This window comes from Paramormyrops kingsleyae, chromosome 6 (assembly GCF_048594095.1).
Source record: "Paramormyrops kingsleyae isolate MSU_618 chromosome 6, PKINGS_0.4, whole genome shotgun sequence".
Classification (NCBI taxonomy): Eukaryota; Metazoa; Chordata; class Actinopteri; order Osteoglossiformes; family Mormyridae; genus Paramormyrops; species Paramormyrops kingsleyae.
Genome location: NC_132802.1, coordinates 14,427,626 through 14,449,408, shown reverse-complemented (window position 1 = coordinate 14,449,408; position 21,783 = coordinate 14,427,626). Strand labels below are relative to the sequence as shown.

At 44.3% G+C, this 21,783-nt stretch overlaps 2 protein-coding genes and 1 long non-coding RNA gene across 9 annotated transcripts in view; 2 read left to right on the top strand and 1 right to left on the bottom strand.

The window, feature by feature from the left end:
* Nucleotides 1-203: 203 nt before the first annotated feature.
* On the bottom strand, nt 204-1,858 carry LOC140591876 (uncharacterized). The gene is made up of 2 exons (XR_011992180.1): nt 1,709-1,858; nt 204-1,111 (listed from the first exon to the last, which is right to left on the bottom strand). It is a non-coding gene; the product is annotated as an uncharacterized lncRNA (long non-coding RNA).
* A 61-nt stretch (nt 1,859-1,919) lies between these two features.
* Nucleotides 1,920-9,962, top strand: dgat2 (diacylglycerol O-acyltransferase 2). The gene is made up of 8 exons (XM_023840235.2): nt 1,920-2,075; nt 2,803-2,931; nt 3,446-3,553; nt 3,687-3,757; nt 6,114-6,318; nt 6,739-6,913; nt 7,295-7,497; nt 8,053-9,962. The coding sequence occupies exons 1-8, from the start codon at nt 2,036-2,038 to the stop codon at nt 8,205-8,207; spliced, it is 1,086 nt and encodes a 361-aa protein (XP_023696003.2). The 5' UTR covers nt 1,920-2,035; the 3' UTR covers nt 8,208-9,962.
* Nucleotides 9,963-10,941: 979 nt separating this feature from the next.
* uvrag (UV radiation resistance associated gene) overlaps nt 10,942-21,783 on the top strand; it is a 74,104-nt gene continuing 63,262 nt past the window's right edge. For 4 of the 7 annotated variants that reach the window (XR_011992179.1, XR_011992178.1, XR_011992177.1 and 1 more), the window contains exons 1-6: nt 10,944-11,364; nt 13,312-13,429; nt 13,695-13,729; nt 18,618-18,779; nt 18,871-18,945; nt 19,033-19,118. Coding sequence is in view for 4 of the 7 variants with exons in the window: in XM_023840195.2 (XP_023695963.1) it covers nt 11,236-11,364; nt 13,312-13,429; nt 13,695-13,729; nt 18,618-18,779; nt 18,871-18,945; nt 19,033-19,118 (605 nt within the window). In the remaining 3 variants the exon portion in view is untranslated. Of the gene's footprint in view, nt 11,365-12,157; nt 12,453-13,311; nt 13,430-13,694; nt 13,730-18,617; nt 18,780-18,870; nt 18,946-19,032; nt 19,119-21,783 lie in introns of those variants that run through there. The other 3 variants (XM_023840196.2, XM_023840197.2, XM_023840198.2) reach the window with 3 other exon arrangements.

Sequence of the window (21,783 nt, the reverse complement as noted above, 5' to 3'; positions counted from 1 at the left end):
GATGGAATCAAACTTCTCCACTGCAAAATCAACGCCCAACCAATATCTTTACGTGTAGTCAGTCATGTTCATTTGGATAATCTGACATTTCTTTAAATAGATACCATCCATCATTGATTTTGATAAGTGCCCATTCTTGACTCTGTAGAACTTCCCAGAACGATAACCTTTCGCAAACCTGTCAGGAACCAAGCTTACACTGGTCATTTTGAAAAGCATCCTTTTTTACTTTCACCATTTGCAGATGACTTTACACAAGGAACAATATTTCAGAAAGGGGATAAAAGTAAAAACAAATCAAGTGATTTTCCACGCATAAACTGCAAAAGTGTTACACATGTAAAAGCGGTTCTTAACCTGCAATGGTGAGAAATAATCAGATTTTAAGTACTAAACGTAATAAAAGATCATTGACATCGAGTGCCACACAACGCTTTCCACTATTTATGACTGAATAACCAAAATCAGTAGTTCACCGTTAACCTGAGCTGCACTATAATACTAGGTAACAAAAAGTTACTTTAATTTACAGGTTTCTCTTTCCCATACTTTACTTCTTTAGGGCCATGAGCTATGGGTAGTGACCAAAATGGGTTTCCTCTGCAGGGTGGCTGGGCTCTCCCTTAGGCAGGGGTGGCCAATCTTATCCGCAAAGGGCCGGTGTGTATGCGGGTTTTCGCTGCAACTCCCTAATTAGATTACTAATTAGAGGAGTGATTGCCTGAAGAGTCCTCACACCTGAGTTTGAACAGCTGACCTACAGGTTATCCCAAAAACCTGCATACACACCGGCTCTTTGCGGATAAGATTGGCCACCCCTGCCCTTAGGGATAGGGTGAGAAGCTCGGCTATTTGAGAGGGACTCAGAGTAGAGCCGTTACTCCTCCGCATCGAGAGGAGCCAGATGAGGTGGTTCGGGCATCTGGTCAGGATGCCTCCTGGACGCCTCCTTGGTGAGCTGTTCCGGGCATGTCCCACTGGGAGGACACACTGGAGAGACCGTTTCCCGGCTGGGCACGGAACGCCTCGGGATTCCCCCAGAGGAGCTGGATGAAGCGGCCAGGGAGAGGGAAGGGTTTCCCTACTTAGACTGCTGCCCCTGTGACCCAACCTGGAAAAGCGGTAGATGATGGATGGAAGATATGCAATTGCACAATTTTACTTTTAAGCATGACATGCCCCGTCACAGTAATGAAGATTTGCAACCACCAGCATAAGACAACGCTGGCCAAGTACTCATGTTCATGTTAGAGCAAAACTTCTCATGGAACTCGAAACAACCTTATACATTCTTACATCTTATCACAAAACTACCATCTAGATACATTATTTGGATAGTGTGCAACAGACACAGATATATAATAACGTTCGCAAGACTTTTCCCCAAATAAAAATCACAGCCCTCCTAGCTGCCGTTTGCAATCCCTTATTTGCTCTGAAATGCGTCGAGAACCGAGGGAAAATCGATCAAACAAATGTTAGCATAGAAAAGTATTGGCTCCCTCGGGACGATGCCCAGTGTTGCTGGCGCTCAAACCTTTACCAAACATTTCACCGTTTACAGTTTTAATAAGAACATAAAACGCAGTGCAAACAAGTGTTAGCAGGTAGCACCAGGGCTCGGCTGGGTCAAAAAAAAAAATCGGACCCTGGACTTTCGAGTCTTCTGCGGTAAATTTTGCCGAAGGGGGGAGATCTGACCACATACCTATCCGCGCACTGGGAAAATGCCCGGTACACCGAATGTCCAGCCCTGACCCGCGTTCACTTTCCTTTATCTGTCGAAGTTGCAGCAGCTTTACTTCCACCTTTATCACTACTGCAATCGATGAAAGGTTTGGCAGCTCTCCCCGGGAAACAGCCCTCCCAGCCCGGGCTATATAGCTCCTCCCAGCTCATTTAAACCTCAGTTCGTAAAGTGGCTGCGATCAGTCGTCGGTAGTTATTCTGGAGGGGCAGTGAGGATAACTCAGCCTTAGGAAACAGCAAGTCTTTTTGTGTCATTTTATTTTCGTTAGTGTCCTGTGTCTCCATAATGAAGACGATACTTGCTGCTTATTCCGGTGTCTTGCGAGGTAAGATAATCGGCCACTCAAACCCGTGTACTGTACGTAATATCTTGCTCTGATTAATGATTTTAAACAATTGGGAAATCCCGTTGGCGGCTAATTGAACTTGCATTATTTAAAACATGTTGCCCATCTATACCTCAAAACAATGATGTATTATTACTTATGGTGTGACAGTGGTGTTGATCTTTATTTATTGTGGGTTAGTTCTTCAATAGTCAATCACATAAACACAGAAGGCTTCTATCAGAGAATTTAGAACAGTATTGTCTTAGCACTACTTATATTAAACGCATAGTTACGTAAACATCGGCATGTCACCTTTAAATTAAGTCTTGGTTACCGGCACTCTGTCACAGAAATGCATTTTTTGCACCTAATAGCAGCTGCATGTGCGAAGAAGTATTTCATTTAATGCTACTTAATTTCTTTCTTGGTCGGTTTGTTTTTGAACAGCGTTATTTAACAGATAGATGTCACTGCTTGGGTTAGACATACACGCCTTACATATGTTGCTTGTTGCCTGTAATGTTTGACAGGAGTTATTTTAAGATTTAAGCCGTGATTTAAAACGTGTTACGGAAACATCAGTTTATTTTTTATTTTATTGCATGTAGTTCTTTTGTACTTCGTGGCCAGGCTGCCTGTTGCTGTATGCTTGTGGGGAATGTAGCGCTGTACATGATGGTCTTTATACATGGTGTGCCCCCCCCCCCCGCATTCCCATCCTCAGGCACTGGTTCCAGCATCCTCTCTGTCCTTCAGGATCTGAGCAGCACATCCTGGCTGTCCCACTCCAAGGTCATCAAGCAGCTGCAGGCCATCTCTGTGATCCAGTGGATCCTCACTTTCCTCTTTGTAGGTGAGCAGTGCACTTTCTCCAGTTCGTCACTAGTTCAGCAGGAGGGGGCGCTCTAGGCCCTCAGGCTGACCCTGGGTGCTCTTGCTTTCTGATTACATAAAATAAGCATTTCAGGCCAGACACCCCGTCTGAGATCTATCTCACATTTAAAATAATGTCTTTCCACATTTTATCCAACTTAATTGCTCAAACTTGATGTAAAATAAGGTCCTGTTTCCTAATGCTGTTATTTCGGTCTCATTTGGGCACTATTCCAGTTTTATATAACACTTAAAATACAGGGAAAATGCCAGAACATGAACAAAGAAAAATGAAATGGAAACATGGTGTGTAGTTTTGTAAACTGGAAAGAAAGTGGGATTATCTAATTTGCTTCGCATTTAAGCTGTTGCGCTAAACCTTGTTTGGCTGAATTGTCGGTGTAGCTTGAGTCTGATGCCGGAGCAGATTTGCCAGTTGCGTCATGGCGGACAGACCCCGTAAGTGTAAGGAAATGGCCTCTGTCTCCCCACAGGTGCATCCTGCACGATGGTGCTCATCTACCTGTTCTGCACTGACTGCTGGCTGATTGCGGTGTTGTACACTTGCTGGCTCATCTTTGACTGGGACACCCCAAACGAAGGCAGGATTCGGGACTGGGGGGAGGGGATGCAACCTGTTCAGAAATCCCTAACTCTGACTCTCACCCTGGTTGCATTGTAGAGTTCTAGGATTCCAGTCTGGTAGCTAAATCTCTTAACTTTGTGTGCGTTCAGGTGGGCGGCGGTCGTCCTGGGTGCGGAACTGGACCATGTGGACCTATTTCAGAGATTTCTTCCCTATCAGGGTAAGTGTCTTTTCATCACAATCAGTTTGATTAAGTCTGGGCCATCCGTAGGCTGGGAAATATCAGAGCTGGTCATAACTTGTTTTCAATAGTTTCAGGATCTGTTATCTCAGTGTTGCCATATCCTCCGTCAAACATGCCTGGCACATATTGAACAAGACTGGGTATTTGCAACTATTTCATCTGAGAAAGCCATTGATTATTTTGCTAAATGTGTCTTTTGAAGTTCAGAGATAGACAAAATCCAATACCCGTCCCCAGAGCCTCTGTTTTTCTCCCTCCTCTTTCTTTACCTTGACTCTACCCCTGAGAGTCTGGTCGTTAATTGCAAGCCGGCAGACTTTGCCCCACTGATAGACTGATGGCTTATTGCTGAGGTAGTATTTTCAATCCTCTTCGCTGATGCCCAGAGTCAGAGTTCAATCCCAGATTAGGCAGAACGGTCTGGATAGCAAAATCCTCCATGATGGTGTCACCGCCGCTGTTTGATTAGAAGTAGTTTGCCAAAGCTAAGACCAACGCGTATATATATATATATTTTATGGGCTATTCTGACATGTCATGATTTGACAGAGGAAGCTGCATCTTAACCCTTTGATAGTCAGAAATATCCAGCATGGTTCAGTACATGTCTCTGTGCTCTAGATTCATTTCTCAACCCAGTCTTCAGGGACCCCAAGACAGTCCACATTTTTACTCCTTCCCAGGTCCCAGCACACCTGAACCAAACAATCAAGAACACTCAATACCTGGTACAGGTGTTCTGGGAGCTGGGAGGACTTTTTTGAGGAACACTGTCTTAGATCAGGTGTGTCGAACTCCAGTCCTGGGGGGCCAGAGCCCTGTGTAGTTTAGTTCTTTCCCTGTTCAACCATAAATGATTCAGCTCAAGAGCTGTGTGGTAATTAGCACAAGGAGTTGAATCAGGTGTGTTAAATGAGGGGAAACCCAAAAACGTGTAGGGCTCCGGCCCTCCAGGACTGCCCTAGATGATTCTACTGTGGTAACAGTTAGATGTGAAATTGTGTGTCTGTCAGGAATAGACAATGTGAGGCTGTACGAAGTTTATTATTGGTGCAGTGAAGCTGTCATAATTTGGTCATTGTAAATTCCAGTTACTCTATTTGTCAGTTCCTCAGCACCACGATGTTTTGGCTCAAGACTTTAATTCCAAAGTAGGGGAAAAGTCATGCGCAATAGCTGTGATTAACGTGCCATAAAATCTTTCCCTGAGCGTTGTCTCCAGAGTTTGAACTTTGGTTGTGTGACACTCTACGTGTCTGGTACTTGGATGTACAATTCCACCTTTTGGCTGTTTTGATGGCTGGTAAGTCCCTGCTTGAGGGTTTGTGACCAGTGGGTGATGGGAAGCTCGTGGTGGGGCTGCTTCAATTATGTCCTGTGTGGCTCTCTCCTTAGTGAAGCTTTCCAATCAGGAACTTCATGGTAGTGGCTGCGCAAGTGCTCCTTGGAACCATGGCCTAAATCTATCACAGAATCTCCTTGGAAACATCAGTCTGAACTAATAATAATGTGTGTCGCTTGTTTGATTAGCTGCTGGGAATAGCATGCACAGCTCATCTTGTGTATGTTCAGAATTAATTCCATTTGAGTTCTTTTGTTGCTATACTCAACGGAGTACTTTTTCCCCAAATGACCTGCTGTTTGTAGTATTTTTTTAAAATTTTCGATTATATTCTCTGGAATTGTATTAAATTAATCTACAGACACATATTTTCACCCAGACTAATAACAGAACAATGATTATGATTAACAATGTTATTTTATTACTTGACTACTTGGATGTAGCTTATCGGGACTGATAACTCCAAGCTAAATAATTTATGAAAGCATGTACATCACTCCTATGCTATAAGACTCGCGTACAACAGTTCAGTTTTGGCTACTTTTACAAGTAGATTAGACTGATGTATTTCTAAAAGAACACAAGCCCTACAAGTTGCCCATTTTCAAGTCGTATGATATTTGAGGGATTTGTACAAATTTTGCTTTAAGTAAGTCCAATCTTTCACACAGATGGACTATTTGTAATGCAGGGGACTTGCAGTGCACTTGCCTATATCAATAATGCTATTCCAAAGACCCCCAAAGGTGAATCTGTTCCATGTAAGACATACACAATAAATGAGGCCCTTATTGAACCCAATGAAAATGACCAAGATTTTCTTGGCTCATCCAAGACGATTATGTAGGCAGTAAAAGAATCATGTAAGTCTTTCCTTACTATTGAAACATTAGTGTCAGAAATAATATTTTCTGTTGACTATGAGTTGTGTGGATGGTGCAATGTCCTTCACTGAAATGTTGACATGGTGGACGTCCTGTTGCCTTTCAGCTTGTTAAGACATGCGACCTTCTGCCAAGTCGGAATTACATCTTTGGCTACCATCCCCATGGGATCTTCTGCTTCGGTGCATTCTGCAACTTTTCAACCGAGGCCACAGGCTTCTCCAAAAAATTCCCTGGCATTAGACCTTCTCTGGCCACCCTTGCTGGGAACTTCCGCATGCCGTTGCTGAGGGACTACTTGATGAGTGGAGGTAGGCAGTTTTCAGTAAATATCGATGCATACTGTGTAGCGTTCATTAAAAAAGATCCATGGGTATCCATCCAACCATCCATTTTTGGAAACTTCTTGTCTGATTTAGGGTCACAGGGGTTCTAGAGCCTATCCTGGATGTTACAGGCATGATCCATGAACAGTGTTTTGTAATTTATTGAACCCTGAGCTTTGTTCTCTGGCACGACCTTAACAGAACATGTGCTGAAGTCAATATTGTGCTGCAGCTGTTGGAATTTGGTTTGTTTGCCCATTGATCTGCGTTTTGCATAGGACACCCAATTCTTTCTGTAAAGCCCTCTGCTGGCTTTTTGAAACTCTATGGCTTTTTTGGCTTAAGATTGTCAAGATTTGCAAAAGGTACGGAAAGAATAGTTCACGTTTGTGATGCTTGTTTCAGGTATCTGTCCTGTGAACCGTAACTCAATCGACCACCTTCTATCACACAACGGGACGGGTAATGCTGTCATAATCGTTGTTGGGGGTGCTGCTGAGTCCCTGGACTGTGCTCCTGGCATGAATTCTGTCACCCTGAAGAACCGCAAGGGCTTTGTGAAGCTGGCACTGCAGAAGGGGTAAGGGTTAGGCGGAAGTAGAAAATGCCTCTTGGAGTTGGTAGGGCCCATTTGTGTGATCTGCCAGATTCTGGCAGACACAAAAGGCAAGACATGAATTCAAGATTAAACATATAAGTCTAATATTAATCATTATATTTTTGTGTGGGACACTATACTAGAGATGAATGTCTTAGGCTAATCCTGCGCACTAGTGCTTTCCGTGTACCTCCCTACTGCTTATCAGGATTAGGGTCACGGGGCGAATTCTGTTTTATGCCAGAATACTACTTTCACCTTGAAAAAGAATGATCAGCCCATCAATCATGCACCGGTAGAGGTTTGGGGCAGAATCCTGCATGTACCGGGAGTAAGTGCTTCCTGTGGAACTGTTTGTCTCAGGGCCGACTTGGTGCCTGTGTATTCCTTCGGAGAGAACGAGGTGTACAAGCAGGTGATCTTCGAGGAGGGGTCCTTCTGGAGACTGGCCCAGAAGAAGCTCCAGAAGCTCTTTGGCTTTGCCCCATGCCTGTTCCACGGCTGTAGCATTTTCTCAGAAGAGTCCTGGGGCTTTGTGCCTTATGCCAAGCCCATCACCACTATCAGTGAGTTCGTTTTTTTCATTTTCAGGGTCATGGGTGGGTAAGACCTGGAGCCTTTCTCAGGTAGTGTAGGGTGTAAGACAGGAGTAGACTGTGGATGGGATGTCAGTCCAGCACAAGACACATGCACATGCTTTCATACACAATCATAGATTATGGGCAGTTTGGAAACATGTCTATCTGCATGCCTTTAGACTGGGGGGGGATCCCACACAATACAGGTAGAGGTAGGATTCGAACTCCCAACCTTGGAGGTTTGAGACAATAGTGCAACCCTTTTTTAAACAGCAGATGCTAAAACTAAACAAAATGTAAAATCCGCCTTAAGGCCTGTGACAATTGCTGTTAAGGCACTGGACAGCTGTTCAATGTTGGTCCACCTTGTGGTCAGTAACTAAATAGTGAATGAGGATAAAGGGCATATTAATGTTTAACATCTTTGCCTGTAGTGCCTAGCTCTTAACAATGAAGGCTGTATTTATTTTTTGCCTGCATCTTTGAAATTATGGCGAGATTGTAATTGACTGCTAAATAGCTGCTAATGGTTACATATTTCAGTGGGAGAACCAATCACAGTACCCAAGATCGAAGACCCCAGTCAGGAAGTGCTTGATCAGTACCACGCCATGTATATAACCTCACTCAGAAAACTCTTTGACAAGCACAAGGTCCGGTTTGGGCTGAAGGAGAGCGACATCCTGTACATCCAGTGACTGCCCCGGAGCCCATAGGCTATGTTCTTTCGAATGGTCTTTGGTGATCGCTGGTCCTTCGCTCTTGAACTATTCCAACTAGACAGCATGTCACGCCAAAAGGCCACATTCAGGTAGTATTTATGACAGGGAGCTGCCCTGGAATTCTCTGAATGCATCTCATGTTTATTTCTTTGTTAGTAAATGTTGTTGCTTTTTCCCCTTTCTGTCATCCAACCAACAACGTTTAAATTTTCTTAGCAAAAATTTTGGCCCCCTAGCCATAAACTACGGCACATGCTATAGATCAGGTCTGCCACAAGGGGCCGCCATATAACTAAAGCATGGTTTCACATGATCTAGTCATCCAATGAAGTTGCAGTTTTTGAGGCTTAGGATTGTCAAGTAAAGTGTTCTGTGCGTTCTGGGGGTATAATATTAAGGTCTTTATTTCAAAAGAGGCACAAAAATAGTGGACCCTTGTTCTCCTGATGTCCTTTGAGCTGTTATCTGCTACATTGTTTTCCCTGTCATATAGTTTCGTACAGTTCAGACCACCAGGCATCTTTGCAGAACACTATTCTGTGTGTGAGAGATGGGGGATGGAGACTTACCTTGTCCAAAGGCCATTAAATGTTAGGCTAATGTTCTGTTTGACTCATGGGATTTGTGTTATATGCACAAACAATGCAATTTAAAATATTTCCTCATGAAATGTAGCGGTCTTAGCGTCTGTCAAACCAAACATACGGGGGCTGGGTTCTTTTTGACTAAATGAAAGCAAAAGACCTACACTGTTTAATATTTCTCTCTAATTACTAGTCCTTGGTGCACCTCTAATGTTCTCGGATCTCCAGTGAGGGTCTCTGGTGTAATTCTGTTTAAAATGAAGTGAAGCGTAATTGGGCAGAATTTAACAGGCTGTGGTGTAACTTAAGACATAGACAGTGGAATTTGATGTGATACTATGATGTAATACTGTGAAAGAATCAAGTAATCTGAACGTACAGCAGTTTTCTTGCACTTTCTTGGTTCTTGGCACTCTTTGCACTCTCTCCATTGGAAATTCACCTATTTACAAAGACACAATTTTAAAACTGTTGAGCCCATTTTTTCTGTTTAATTGGCTTCATTTCAGTTTCAAATTTCTTTGTGTTGTTAACTTAACACTGATCATTAAGAGAAGTGAAGTTTGGTTTGACCCCATTTAAATTGTTTTATTTCATCCAATGAATATCTTTCCATAATTTTCATTGGTCTGGATAAAGGTGATCAGTCAGATTTTGGGAATTGTGATGTGCCTATGGTCTTGTGAAGGTAGGGAAGAGATTTCAGACTGAAACATTAAGTAGGGCCAGAGGGACACTCACATGCGGCATACTGTAACAGGTTCTGAAACCAGCTCAAAAATGGACCCCCTTAAGGGTGCCGGCCCAGACCCTCTAGCCCTTCAACGACGGAGTTCAACGAACTGTAAATGGAACACTTCTTGAATGAATCTCTGTTGTATTCTACATGTTTTGACTGTGTTGTAAGCTCTCAGGATGATATGAAATGAAAATCAGTGATTGTATAATAAGAACATCATTTGGATTGCCTATCTGCTGGGTTCATCACTGTGACTTGCTGCAGAGTGGAGTGTTTCACATTCTCTAATTTTAAGTGCAATATATATATACAGCAAAGATAATATACTTTTAATGGTATGTATGCTTTTTACTGGCTGCTTAAATTGTCATTATTTTATATGTGTTTTTGAATAAATACCTTTATGAATCTCCTGTTTGTCTTTTTTTTTGGGGGGGGAGCACATTGTCATCTGAATTCAAATTCTGCTTTACAGGATCTTCAAATTAATCTAGGCCAACTAATTAGTTGCCTTGCTGAAAGGCTATGTTACATTTTACAGACATGACACATTTTTAATACATAGGGATACTCCGTTATTCCTTTAATGACGTGGCTTTGAGAAAATAACTCAGTCCGGTGATTTGCACATCCATCATTTTAATCTCTAAAACATTAAAAGTAAATAAACCAAGAGCCTCTGTTGCTAAACAGGGAGGAGATGGTAGAGCTGTCAAAAGGGATACGGCATACCGGTGCGCTTGGAAAGAGCCGATTGTGGACTGCTACTAGCAACGAAACTTCCCTGGACTCCAGTGCATTCGGACGAAAACGACATAACAGGAGTTGTTTTTTTTTTGTGCAGCTCCCGGTTATCCTTAAGCAGATGTGAAGGACAGCTATTGGCCAAATATACACATGGACGGGTGCGACTAATGACAGCACATCCTTTTGCCGTTTCAGATAGGAGCAGCAGCTTCTCCAGCGATTAAATCAGTTTATTTGGTAGCTTAATTAGATCGAGAACAAAATACGTACATACAGTATACATAAACAGCAATTTTCAACCGTATAGGTCTACACGTTTTATAGAATATGCACGAGGATATTGTTACACAACATACAGATGTACCAATAAAACGATGCTGATCGCAACAAATTTCTGTCGTCAAAATATATTTCTGCTATTCTGCAGTAAGGTGTAATACCTATACACAAGCATTTCGCTTAAAAAGACTACTAACCATTTATGTAGAATGACAACTTCCCCCAGGACCGTGATATCAAACTACAGTTACCAGCGGGTCATGTTACCCGCAAATTTAACCCCCAACTTCCTAATAATGGAAGGGAAACATGACAGGAGCTACTTCCTGTTGTGTACATATCCCCGCCCCTTACAGGGTGATTGGCGGAATTCTAGCCAATGATTTTTAAATATGCACCGTCCATTAAGGCTTTTAAAAGATTGACAAGAGTCTGAGCCAATCAGAGATCTACCGGGGATTGAGTATGAAATACGGATAATGGCCTCCTGAGCAAGTCTCACTTTGTTTATGTCGCGCTACGGACAGCTGCGTGATCATCTGTTTTATGAAGCGGATACCCACGCCGGCACGCATTGTTCTCGTTTTAATAGCTCTCCCACTTAGTCCGTACCAAGTTGAGGCGGTTTCACGGGAAGGATGAGTCGTTTTGTTGAATGAAACCGCCTGCTGCCGTCAGGAGGATGAGTGCCGTCAACGTCCTGGACATCGCGGTCTCCACTTCGGTCAGCAACTCCGGAGCTGCATCGTCCCGGGCCTTGCACGTTGAACTCACGTCGCAGCAGGTTAGGGGATAAAGGGGAGAGCAATCGGCATATGCATAAGGGGTATTATCTCGGGGAAACATGGCATGTAGATGCGGTGACAGCTCTGCAGCCGCACATGTCAGGGCAGCACAGACGACGGGCCTGCGTTTGCGGTGTTGATCAGCACCATGGATTGTGTCAGAGACCGAGCTGTGTCCTCTGTTTGATTGCATGAACATAAATAACCTGGAGGCTATATGGACATGCGCCTGATGATTGCAGTCAGCGCCTAATCAGCCTGTTTGGTGCTGGCATGTACTAAGTTAGCCTGTCTTGGGTTTTCCGGTTCAGCAGAAGTTTTTAAATTATGTAGGAAATTGCATTCGTAGAAGTCTTTATAATTATTTGAATTATAATGAGATGTAAGTCATCACCAGAGCTTCAATAGCATTAAGAAAGTTTCACGCTTGCATTGCCCTGACGAATAAAAGTTAAGAGGTTAACCAAGAAGAAGAATCAGTTTTTTAGGTCCAATAGCTGCAATATTCATTATTTACTTTTTAAGTGGTGGTCAGTAAAATGTTAGTAATTTGTATAAAGGCACATTATGAACTGTACTGTACAAGTGGTCACTTAAACATTCCAGTAGATGCTGCTTTTCTGCATTAGTATTGTACTACATGGTTTCCAGTTTTGGACATTGATTGATTTTGTACGTTTGGCATGCAACTCTCTCCATCTGCTTAAATCAGCAGCAGCGCGCAGGATTAATAGCAGGGGTTATGCAGCCAAAGGCTGAAAAGTGTTTTAATTAGTTATTTTTTTTAACCGTGTATCTTGTGGAACAGAATGTGCTGTTTTTCATTAACTTTTCAGGAGGAAGTTGACAGGAAACATGGACTTTCAGTGCTACTTCTGTCCATTTCCCCCCGAAAGTCTTTTAAAGCCACGCTGACGTCACCCCTCCCCAGTTAGCGGCGGTTTCCATTAAATCGACGTTACTACGGCTATTTTTTCATTGTCGGTTTTTGAGACTTCTGTGCACCATTAACTGATGTCCAGGACTGTTCTCTGATTGACGACTGGAAGCCATGACTCCTTGCAATGATAAACTGCTGTTTCCTGCGGTTAGTTATATCCACAGCTTACCTGTTAGTTGGACTTGCACTTTCAGAATCGGACCTTTCCTGAATGGCTGTTCGTTGGTTTAATAATGCTGACTTGTCAGATACTGGATTTGGCAGTCTCGCATAGAATAATTTCGGTTTACTGCAAAACTGGGTGTAACCTCATATCTCAGTCTCTAACGGTTTTCGTAACAACTAGTACAATATTAATTTAGCGTTTTAATATGGAAGATTGAGAACCAAATAAATTGTTTAGTTTGTAGATGGTAGCGTCTTATTTAGACTGTTTTAATGCTTATTTGGAACACTTCTGTTGGAGCTGCTTACCCCAAATGCATGCTGATCTTTATGACGCTAAGTAATGTTCTTGTTTAGTGATCAGACTGTTCGGGACAGAGACGCTCACATTTCTGACTTGCTGGATGTTCATTTTGTAGAACAAAGTGCTGTTTTGTGCGGAGCTTAAATACCACAGGGGACCCCATGACTTAGATTTATCTTAATGCCTGCTGTAATTCTTCCAGTCCCAGGTCAGGTGAGCATGCGGTGGCCTGGAGAGAGCCCTTTCACAGGCACTGCCTTAGAAATGCCAAACTCATTCCTGTCACATGACTCCAGGTCATGTGACTGCTGTAGAAGGCAGCTCCATATATATTCATTTAAAAAAAAAAACAGCCCTTATTATGATGCATTTTTTGATCCTTGAAAATTTCTGTAGTGAATGAAATTGAATATTATTGAGAGGAGATTTAGGCCTTTCGTTATATATGTCCTACAATGTCCATTAGGAGTTACTGCCGTAACCTGTGTCACTGTGTCTTATCGCTGTCACCAATGACACGCTGTCTCGCCCCCCCAGAGACGCCTACGCCACCTAAGGAGCATCGCCGCCCGTAACATCGTCAACAAGAACGGCTCTCCGCTGCTTGACACCTTCTTCACCTTGCATCTCTGCCAAGAGGACAGAATATCCCGAGGTGAGGACACATTCGCACCCAACAGCTGTCATGGCTGCCTGGTTCTTTTTTTAGGGTCTCATGTACCGTATGAAACAGGAAGGAAATGCGAATTTGGCCTCTGTCTCAGAAAAGCATGTTAAAACCATAGCTGTGTTTTAATTGGAGAGGCGCAGTATAAGGCATGCAGTTTTTAAACTGCAGCAGTGTATCCTGATCGAAACGGATTGTAATGGAAATGCTGAAAAGTCCTCTGACTTCATCTTCCTTTCTCCCCCCCCCCCAGGATTTTACAAGAGTGAGGTCATTAGGGACTCCTTGGTAAGTCTTAGCTCATGAAAATGAAAGTGCGTGTGTGTGTACGCGCACGGCTGCGCCAAAGTGGGTGTGGGGTCTTGGTGATGTGCCAGTTTCCTGTCTGAAAGCAGAGATGGAGTGACCATTACGAAGAAGTAGGGGCCTGTGTCTCTTTCCTCCTCTCCATGGGTGGCCCAGGTACCTGAGACTCAGAGTATTTGGGCTTCTGGTCTGAGTGAGAGGGACAGGTGCGGCATTTAAAGTGACCGCCACCTGGGAGGATGACATGATGGTGGCACACAGTCCCACAGTCACAGATGGTGCCCCGGGCATGGGGGTAAACTCCAGTTTTCTGTGACATCATTGTCAGGTGGGCTAGCAGCTCGGCAACAGTTGCCAGGCCCGGTGCCTCTCCCTGCTGCCCTTGCAGCACCTGTTTTGTATGTGGCCCTCTGATTGGTTGGCTTTGCCAACAGTGACATTCTGAAGATGCTCTGTTTGGTTAGCCCAGGGTGGCAGTGACTAATATGCTATTGTCACGTGACTGTGGTCATCAGTCTGGGATGGGATTTGGTCACATGGGTCATGTGTGACAACCAATGGCATGCTTGCATTACTAGGGGCAAAGGAAAACAAATCAGACCTGCCCCTTCTGCTTCATAAGCAATCCATAGGCTGTGGTTTATCCCATTTGGTTAATATGATGAACATTAAAATTAGCCAAGGTGTCTATATTTATAAATCTGAAATGTAACTGATGCCGGTTTGATGTGAGTACAATATGTATGTTTCCTGCACTTCTTGGCATATTTGTAATTGTATTGCGTGCTGGTCGATTTGTAAAACAAATAAACTTACAGTGACGTGATTATGTGCATGTGTGGCTGTAGCCTCCATGATAGGCTCTGGACCCCTGTGACCATGAGTAACACAAGTGGTTATAGAAAATGGATGGCTGGATGGAATGCGTATATGTGTGTATGAGAGCATATATAATATATAAAATATAGGTTCCCTGCGGCCCACTGTGGACCGGCTGCAAGTTTATGCTGAGCCGGCCAGTATGAAGTCTGCAGGCAGTCAGTGCGCTGGAGAGCAGCACACTATATGTCCCTAGTTGGTCTCCGTCTTTATGCCAGGGCAGACATTTCAGCTGGAGAGGCTTCTTATGCTACAAGACAGGAAGGTGAACAAGGTCACATGACATGGGTTTGCGAGGCACTAATGCTGGAGATGGGTTTCATTAAAAGTCTTGCTGTTTGCCCTGCAGCAGGAGGAAATCCTGTCTGTTGTCGGGTGCTGGGAAGGGGCTACAGGGATTGGGGCCTCAGATTTTAGGGTATGTTCTGTTTGGTGATTGGGAGAGATGGCATGGTCGTTCAATGGGCTGAGCTTTGACATCATACATTCAGGGTTGTGGGTTAGAAACTCATCCTTGTGGATGTTTGGCTTGTGTTTGCCTGGCTCTGCTCCTACAGTTAAGCTAAAAGCATATAGGAGAAATATTGTCTGTAAGTGGCCATTTTGTGTGATCCAGGGTATATCCCAGCCTTGGAGCCTGAGCTTCCTTAGATTGGATCCAGGCTCTCAGGAATCCCTGTATTATGGCTGTAGGAAAGGGATGGATGAATGGATGGATGGATTTGATTGATTGTTGGATTGTACCTGGACAGATGTGAAGTGAATGAATGTACTAGTCACCTGTTTTCAGCCCTCCCCTGAAGGTCCTTGCTGGCTATTGTATTCGGTATGGTATTTTTGGTATATTATTTTTTGGTATATTTAGTATATTATGGACTGGGAAGAATCTTGCAATGTACTGACATGCCGTACCCATGGCAACATGGTCAGCCTGTGTCTTTGAAAAGTCTTTTATGTAATGGAATTGAATGCAGTGCAAGCTAGAGGGCTGCCTTTTCTGACTTGTTTGTAAGTGCATTTATGTGCATTTTTATGTGAGACTTTGATCGGCTTAGAAACTGGAGCATTATAGGTATTGTAGAATTAAAGTAGTATATCTATTGTGTGGTCAGAATATTGTGGCATGATCTTTAGGTCCTGTTACACTCTCCAAGCCCTAAAGGAAGTTGGTAAATCGTCCCAGTGAAGATTGCATGGGTTTGTTTGTGTGTCGTTGCCCCTAAATAAAAATTTAATCCTCCACAGGAGCAACCCTGTGTCCTACCAACTGTTTTTTATTTTTAATGCTCTGGCCAGTTTCGTTTTATGGTTGCGGACACCTGGAGAACCGATGCGTGGCGAGAGCGCCCCCTGTGGTCCTGGATGCGTCCTCTCGCCGGGGAAGGACAGTTAGGTGCTGTGCATCTACCTTCCTGTTTGCAGTTCACCAGGGGACTCTGGAGTGGGCATGGCGCTGGTTTATGAATGTACTGGCTCGGTGACATTCTCACCCCCCGTGAACTTCCTGTCAGGCAGTTTCCTGTCACACAGCTGACCTCCTCTCCTAGATGCTCTGTCGTTACTCATCACAGCTCATGCTGCAGTTTAGCCTGAGTCCGCAGTGCCCCTACCATTGCGGCCTCCAGTCACCCCGACCACCGTGCCCCCTTCCTGGGCCAGGCTGGTGCTGGTCTCGCGCCTTTTATTCAGTGTGCACGGTGTGGTGTTTTACGTTACACAAATTATTAAAATACGTTACATATCACTGCAGCCATTTCCCCTTGGGGATTAATTAGGCCTGTCTTTGTATCTGTTAATCTGTCTATTGGTCTGTCTGTGCCTATTTATCTATCTATCCATCTGTCTGTTTAAATGCTTTGTTTTCTTACCTTTTAGGAATTGTATGAAGAAATGAGTGTTATTTGTAATTATCTGATAGTTAGACCCCTAACGGAAGCAGGAGCAGCAACACACACACTCAGCCTTGTACGTTGTTACGTTGCATTTTGAGCCGTTGCGTTTTGGGGCGTCGTGTTTCGGGGCAGACGCAGCTGGGTCACGTGACACGCTGTGCAGGGTGTCTTACTAGTGAGTTCACCTTTTGTGGGAAGTTCCCTAAGATCTCATCTTCTGAATTTCCCTCGTTCTCTTTCGAAAGGTGCGCTTCCCTTCCCCACACACTGGGAGTCTGTTTCTGCCATTTTTGTTCTGTTGGGTAAATGGGACGAGTCTGTCAGCCATACAGTAGGTATCACTCAAGGTGGGGATGGGTGTGACACACCCCACTCACTCAATATTCACAACAGTGGTGTTCGTCCCACCCAGGATTTATCTTTTAAAATTATGAATAAATATGTTGGGAGAATTTGGTTCTCCTTTAATCTACTAGCTGAGGGGAATCACTAATGATTTCAGTTGCTTGCATATAAATGTCTATGGCATTTGTGTCTCTGAAAACATTATCTAATGTGTAAATTTGAGCTGTGGATTTTGAATGTGGTTGACTGCTCTACGAAGCCATCTTCCCTGCCTTTGGTTATGGGGCAAGTTCCTTCATATTACTAACTCTAACCTGATCCTAACCTTTATGATTAGCACAGATGGTGGGAGTTAGCATGGTGTATATAATTATCTGTGTTCTGTAGTAGGCACAGTAGTAGTGATGGCCAAATGAAGCCGTATTTTCTGACCCCCAATTGATGGTGCTCTCTGTTAAAAAAAATGGGCTCAAAGCATGCCCCAAAGCAAACCAATACCGCCATCTAGTGGAGTCTGAAATACAGCAAATGGTTTATGAAGCTTCATACACAGCACCACTCAGTATATATCCAAAGCGTATGGAAAGTATTAAATGACTCCATCCATCCATCCATCTATCAGTCCATTCAGCCAGCCAACCATCTTCTGTATTTATCATTTTCCTGGCTGTTTAACTGAGGTGTTTAATAAAGTCAATAGTCTCAAACATCTTATTTTGATTGTTTTGACTGTATCAATTTCTAATTATTTATCACGTTTTAACGTTCTTAATAGTTCTGTTTCACTGTCCATTTGCTCAATATGAATGTAACCCTGGTTGCTGGTATGGCTTTAAAAGCCAACATAACTAACTGATCGACTAATTCCATCCAGCCATCTTCTAACTGCTTGTCCCCCTGGTTGTGGGGGGGTCTGGAGCCTATCCCAGGTAGCACAGGGCACAAGGCGGGGGGGTGGGGTTCAGGGTGGATGGGATGGCAGATCTAAGTATATAATGCTTATGTCAATTAAAATTCCACCTGTAGCTGCTTTTCCTGGTGCTTCTAAGAAAGGTAGCTAACATGCTTGACTTGTAGATTAATGCACCATAGTTGTAGCACTTCCAGTGGTCAGCACACAGTCTTAGCTGAATGGCCCCTCCACATATAAATAATGGGGGGGGGGGAAATGCACTCAAGCACTTGAGCAAGCTCCCATATCAGCTTATGCAGCATAATAGGATTGTACATTTAGCATGTAAACAGCCTAGATTGGAGCTAAAGTACATCAATTTTACATTGTGCAGACCAGATTCCCACACATTGTGATGCAAACCTGTAACTCTTTACCTTGTGGTGGGCACAAATATCTTATAATTTGAGACTGCAATCAAAAAACTAAAAATGCCAAAAGTCTCGTATTTTGTTTGATTATTTATTGTTAAGGGTAGGGCTACCATAGCTGAGATTAAGATTATGTCCATAGAATGAATGGCGAGTCCCCATAAAGATGTGAATGTGTGTGTGTGTGTGTGTGTGTGTCTGAAAACTGAGTCTGAAATCAGAAGCAGTAGTAAGAGTTGAATGAATTTAAATTGCTAAAACCTAAATGATAACAGGTACTGGAATTTACCAAATTTACCTTGATAACCATTGTGAGGATATCATTTAATATTATGTTGATATCAAACTGAAGTTGAATTCTGGAGCATGGAAATATAATTTGACATTATTAATTAAAAATTTGGTTATGCCCCCTCCTTGGCTGCTCCCAGAACCCCACATGGAGAAGCCTGGACTTCGGCATGCTTCCCGACCTCCTGGACACGTCTGTGTCCTGCTTCGTGGTCCGGATCTGGGGCGGCCGGGAAGAGCAGTACCAGCTGCTCATCGAGTGGAAGGTGAACCTGGACGGGCTCCGGTACACGGGCCAGCAGGTCAGGCTCTCCCCCCCTCCTGTACCTCGTCTCCTCGTCCCCGGTATGTCCACATCCCAACATCAACACTGACCCTCTCTGCGTTCCCCAGATCCGGTCCAGGAATCCAAATGAGATTATCTTTGGATTAAACGATGGCTACTATGCAGCTGACTTTGACAATAAGGTGCATTTCTCTGCTGTTTTCATTCCATACTTCAATATCTGCTCAAGTGTCCTTCACATCTGACTGATACACATTCGTACTTCCTAGGATCATTCGGAAAGAAAGAAGAGCAGTTTGCTTCAGGTGGACCAGAGTTCAGTGCGTAACTCTTACAGTGTTTTTTCCTTGCTGAGGTAAGACGCCATCTTGCCTGTTTTTTTTGTCTTAATCCCAACACAATGCCCACCCATTACTTTACAGCGTGATTCCTCAAAATTTCCCATTGTCTTATTTTGCAGTACTCTTTGTTTAAGGAACAGACGGATGTTAAAAGGCATTTTACCCCAATTCACACACGTTCTCAGAGCACGAATGCTTTGAAAGCTCAGGGATCCTGCAGATTTTCCATTCAGATTTTGTTCCCTAGAATATCCACTAGGTGGCGCTTGGACCAAGTTTTTGACTTGGTTCTAAGATGGAGTTCTTTTTATGTAGAATTACTCTCGCATGTAACATATATATTAGGATTTGCATAAGTGTGCACCCGGAACCAAAAATGGCCGTTCATATTAGACATTCAGGCATTCATCGTGGTAAAAGTTCTGGGTGTGTTAAATGAACTGCTGACTTGAATAGTGTCTGCAGTATTTGAATGGGAGTATCCCATTTTAATTTTAGTCATTTTTGACTTTTTCTTATTCATCAAAGGGAAATAATGTTTAATAGAAAACTGTCTCTTTGTTTTTCCAAATAGTTTTCCCAGATATTTCAGCAGTTATTTTGGGTTAGGTTTTGTTTTTCAAGTCTAAGAATGGGATTGATGTGGTCTGTTAATGGCACCATATTTCAACTCTGTCAGCACCTGTCACGTGCCCCTGAACGCTTCGAATGTGCGGTCAATCTTAAAGCAACGTTTTTATTGTGGAATTGGCATTAAAAGGAGAGATTTATTGCTGTAATAAAATTATCTGTCTGTTTGGCACTTGGTTTTTCTCAAAGGGAACATTTTTTAAAATTTGGTGGCAGTAAGAAACAGAGTTTAGCATTCATTTTAGATCTTGGCTGTCCAACACTTTGGACAGTTTTAGTAACTGGTTACTAATCAGCAACCTCAATGCAAAAAAAAAAAAAAAAAAGAGTTGTGTAGCTCCTGCCACCATTGGAATGAGTGGCCACCAGGGGGAGACAATTTACCACGTTTTGAACAGATTTAGCGTTCACTACTTGTGGAGTGCTTTACACTGCACACTCTTTGTAATCGAAGTTCCATTGATATCAAAATCCAATTCATAAGGATTATTTCCAGTTCCAAACAAGCTTTTCCTATGTCACAGAATGGCAAAGATTTAAAGAAGCTGAACTTGTTGATGTTGTCATGCGGAGCCTGTTAACCGGCTTGTTTGATAGGAGTCCGGTTTAGGTGTGGTGCCTCGGAGGGTGAGAGGAGTCATGCTTAATGTCAGCCCTCCGACTCTACCCGAGCTGGGGGCAGTCACGTTCCACCCGTCTGTACAGGAAGACGTGGGGCCTGCCTGTTGTTGAGGGATTTCCCATTGGCGTGGACGGTGTTGGGCTCCCCCCCCCCCTCGTGACATGAGGTGAACGCTTGGATTTCAGGCCAGCTCTGAGGAAACCCCTGCTGCTGCTGCTGCAACACCCAGGGCAAACTGGCTGTGCCTGCGTGTCAAGGTGACCGACTGTGTTTTTCGTGAGGCCTTTCCGTTTCCCTGGGCATCTGGGGCCTGCACAATATCTCAGCTCCAGACTATGATTTGTAATTTTCAGCCCTGGGCAGGACCACAAACACAAGCCCCCCCCCCCCCCCCGGCATGATCCAGGATTCCTTTCTGCAGACTTGGAGAAAGCATTCAGATTGGCTGACTCCTGGAAGACTCATGCTGAGAGTTTTATAGTAGTGCCGGGATGCGCACAGACGTACGGGAGGTCAGCTGTCTTGGAACAGCGTGTCTTCGACGTTTCCGATTCTAGTAATCCTTATTCTGAGTGCAGTTCCCTCGTCTTGCTGGATGCGGCGCATTGATGCCAGCTTCGCGGTTCGGGAGACCGCAGAGGTCCCGCCGGTTAGCGCTTTGTTTGGCTCGGTCAGCTTCGAACACTCAGTCTCGCAAGCTTTGTCGTCGAGCTGCATCGTGCAGGGAGTCGGCTCGCCAAAGCTTCAGGCAACGCCACGCCGGTTCCTGAAGGGGGCGACAGGGAGTGTTCAGGCCGGGGATGGACCCTTCCGGAGGGTGGGGGGGGGGGGGTCTCAGAAATTTCATTACTCACTGCAATGTAAGCGGAGCTGACACAGCGCTGACGGAGAGGCGGCGAGGCCGGGAGGCGCCCGAGGGTTTGAGTTATTGCGATGTAGAGAGGTATGTGGGCCGTGCGAGGTCTGCTACTGAACCCGATTATGGGGGGGTCACACGGGAAGCGGCCCTGTTTACGTTCTGCTTATTATGTCCTCCAGTTTGACTGTCCTCGGTCTGACGCTGGAACGCTCGAATGGGGCCCTCGAGGCCTCAGTTGTGGTGTGTTTGTTGTCTTTGCCAGTGCTGTCATTGGTTTTTGTCGCCGTCCTTGTGGTCGTCGTCAGACGCGGCTTCTGGGGCAGCGTGACGAGCGGCATTGTAGCGCGATGCTGTAGGAGTATATTGCTGGGCTTTTGAGGTGAGCGGGGGCTGGCTTTTGAAACCGCTGGTAATGGTCGTCGTCGGTCATTGGAATTGGCAGTAGATCAGCGCTTTGTGGGAACACAGAGTGGCTCTTTCTGAGGAAACGGCCGACAGATGAGCCCGACCGTGGGACCTTCGTGAAGGAAAATGGCCGAGGCCCTTTGGGGAGTACGGGACCAGACTT

Excerpts from the sequence above, each read along its gene's own strand:
- dgat2 (XM_023840235.2), top strand. The coding sequence starts at position 2,036 with ATGAAGACGATACTTGCTGCTTATTCCGGTGTCTTGCGAG. Across the intron at positions 2,932-3,445 it reads CCTCACTTTCCTCTTTGTAG|GTGCATCCTGCACGATGGTG; the intron begins GTGAGCAGTGCA and ends GTCTCCCCACAG. Across the intron at positions 6,914-7,294 it reads AAGCTGGCACTGCAGAAGGG|GGCCGACTTGGTGCCTGTGT; the intron begins GTAAGGGTTAGG and ends TGTTTGTCTCAG.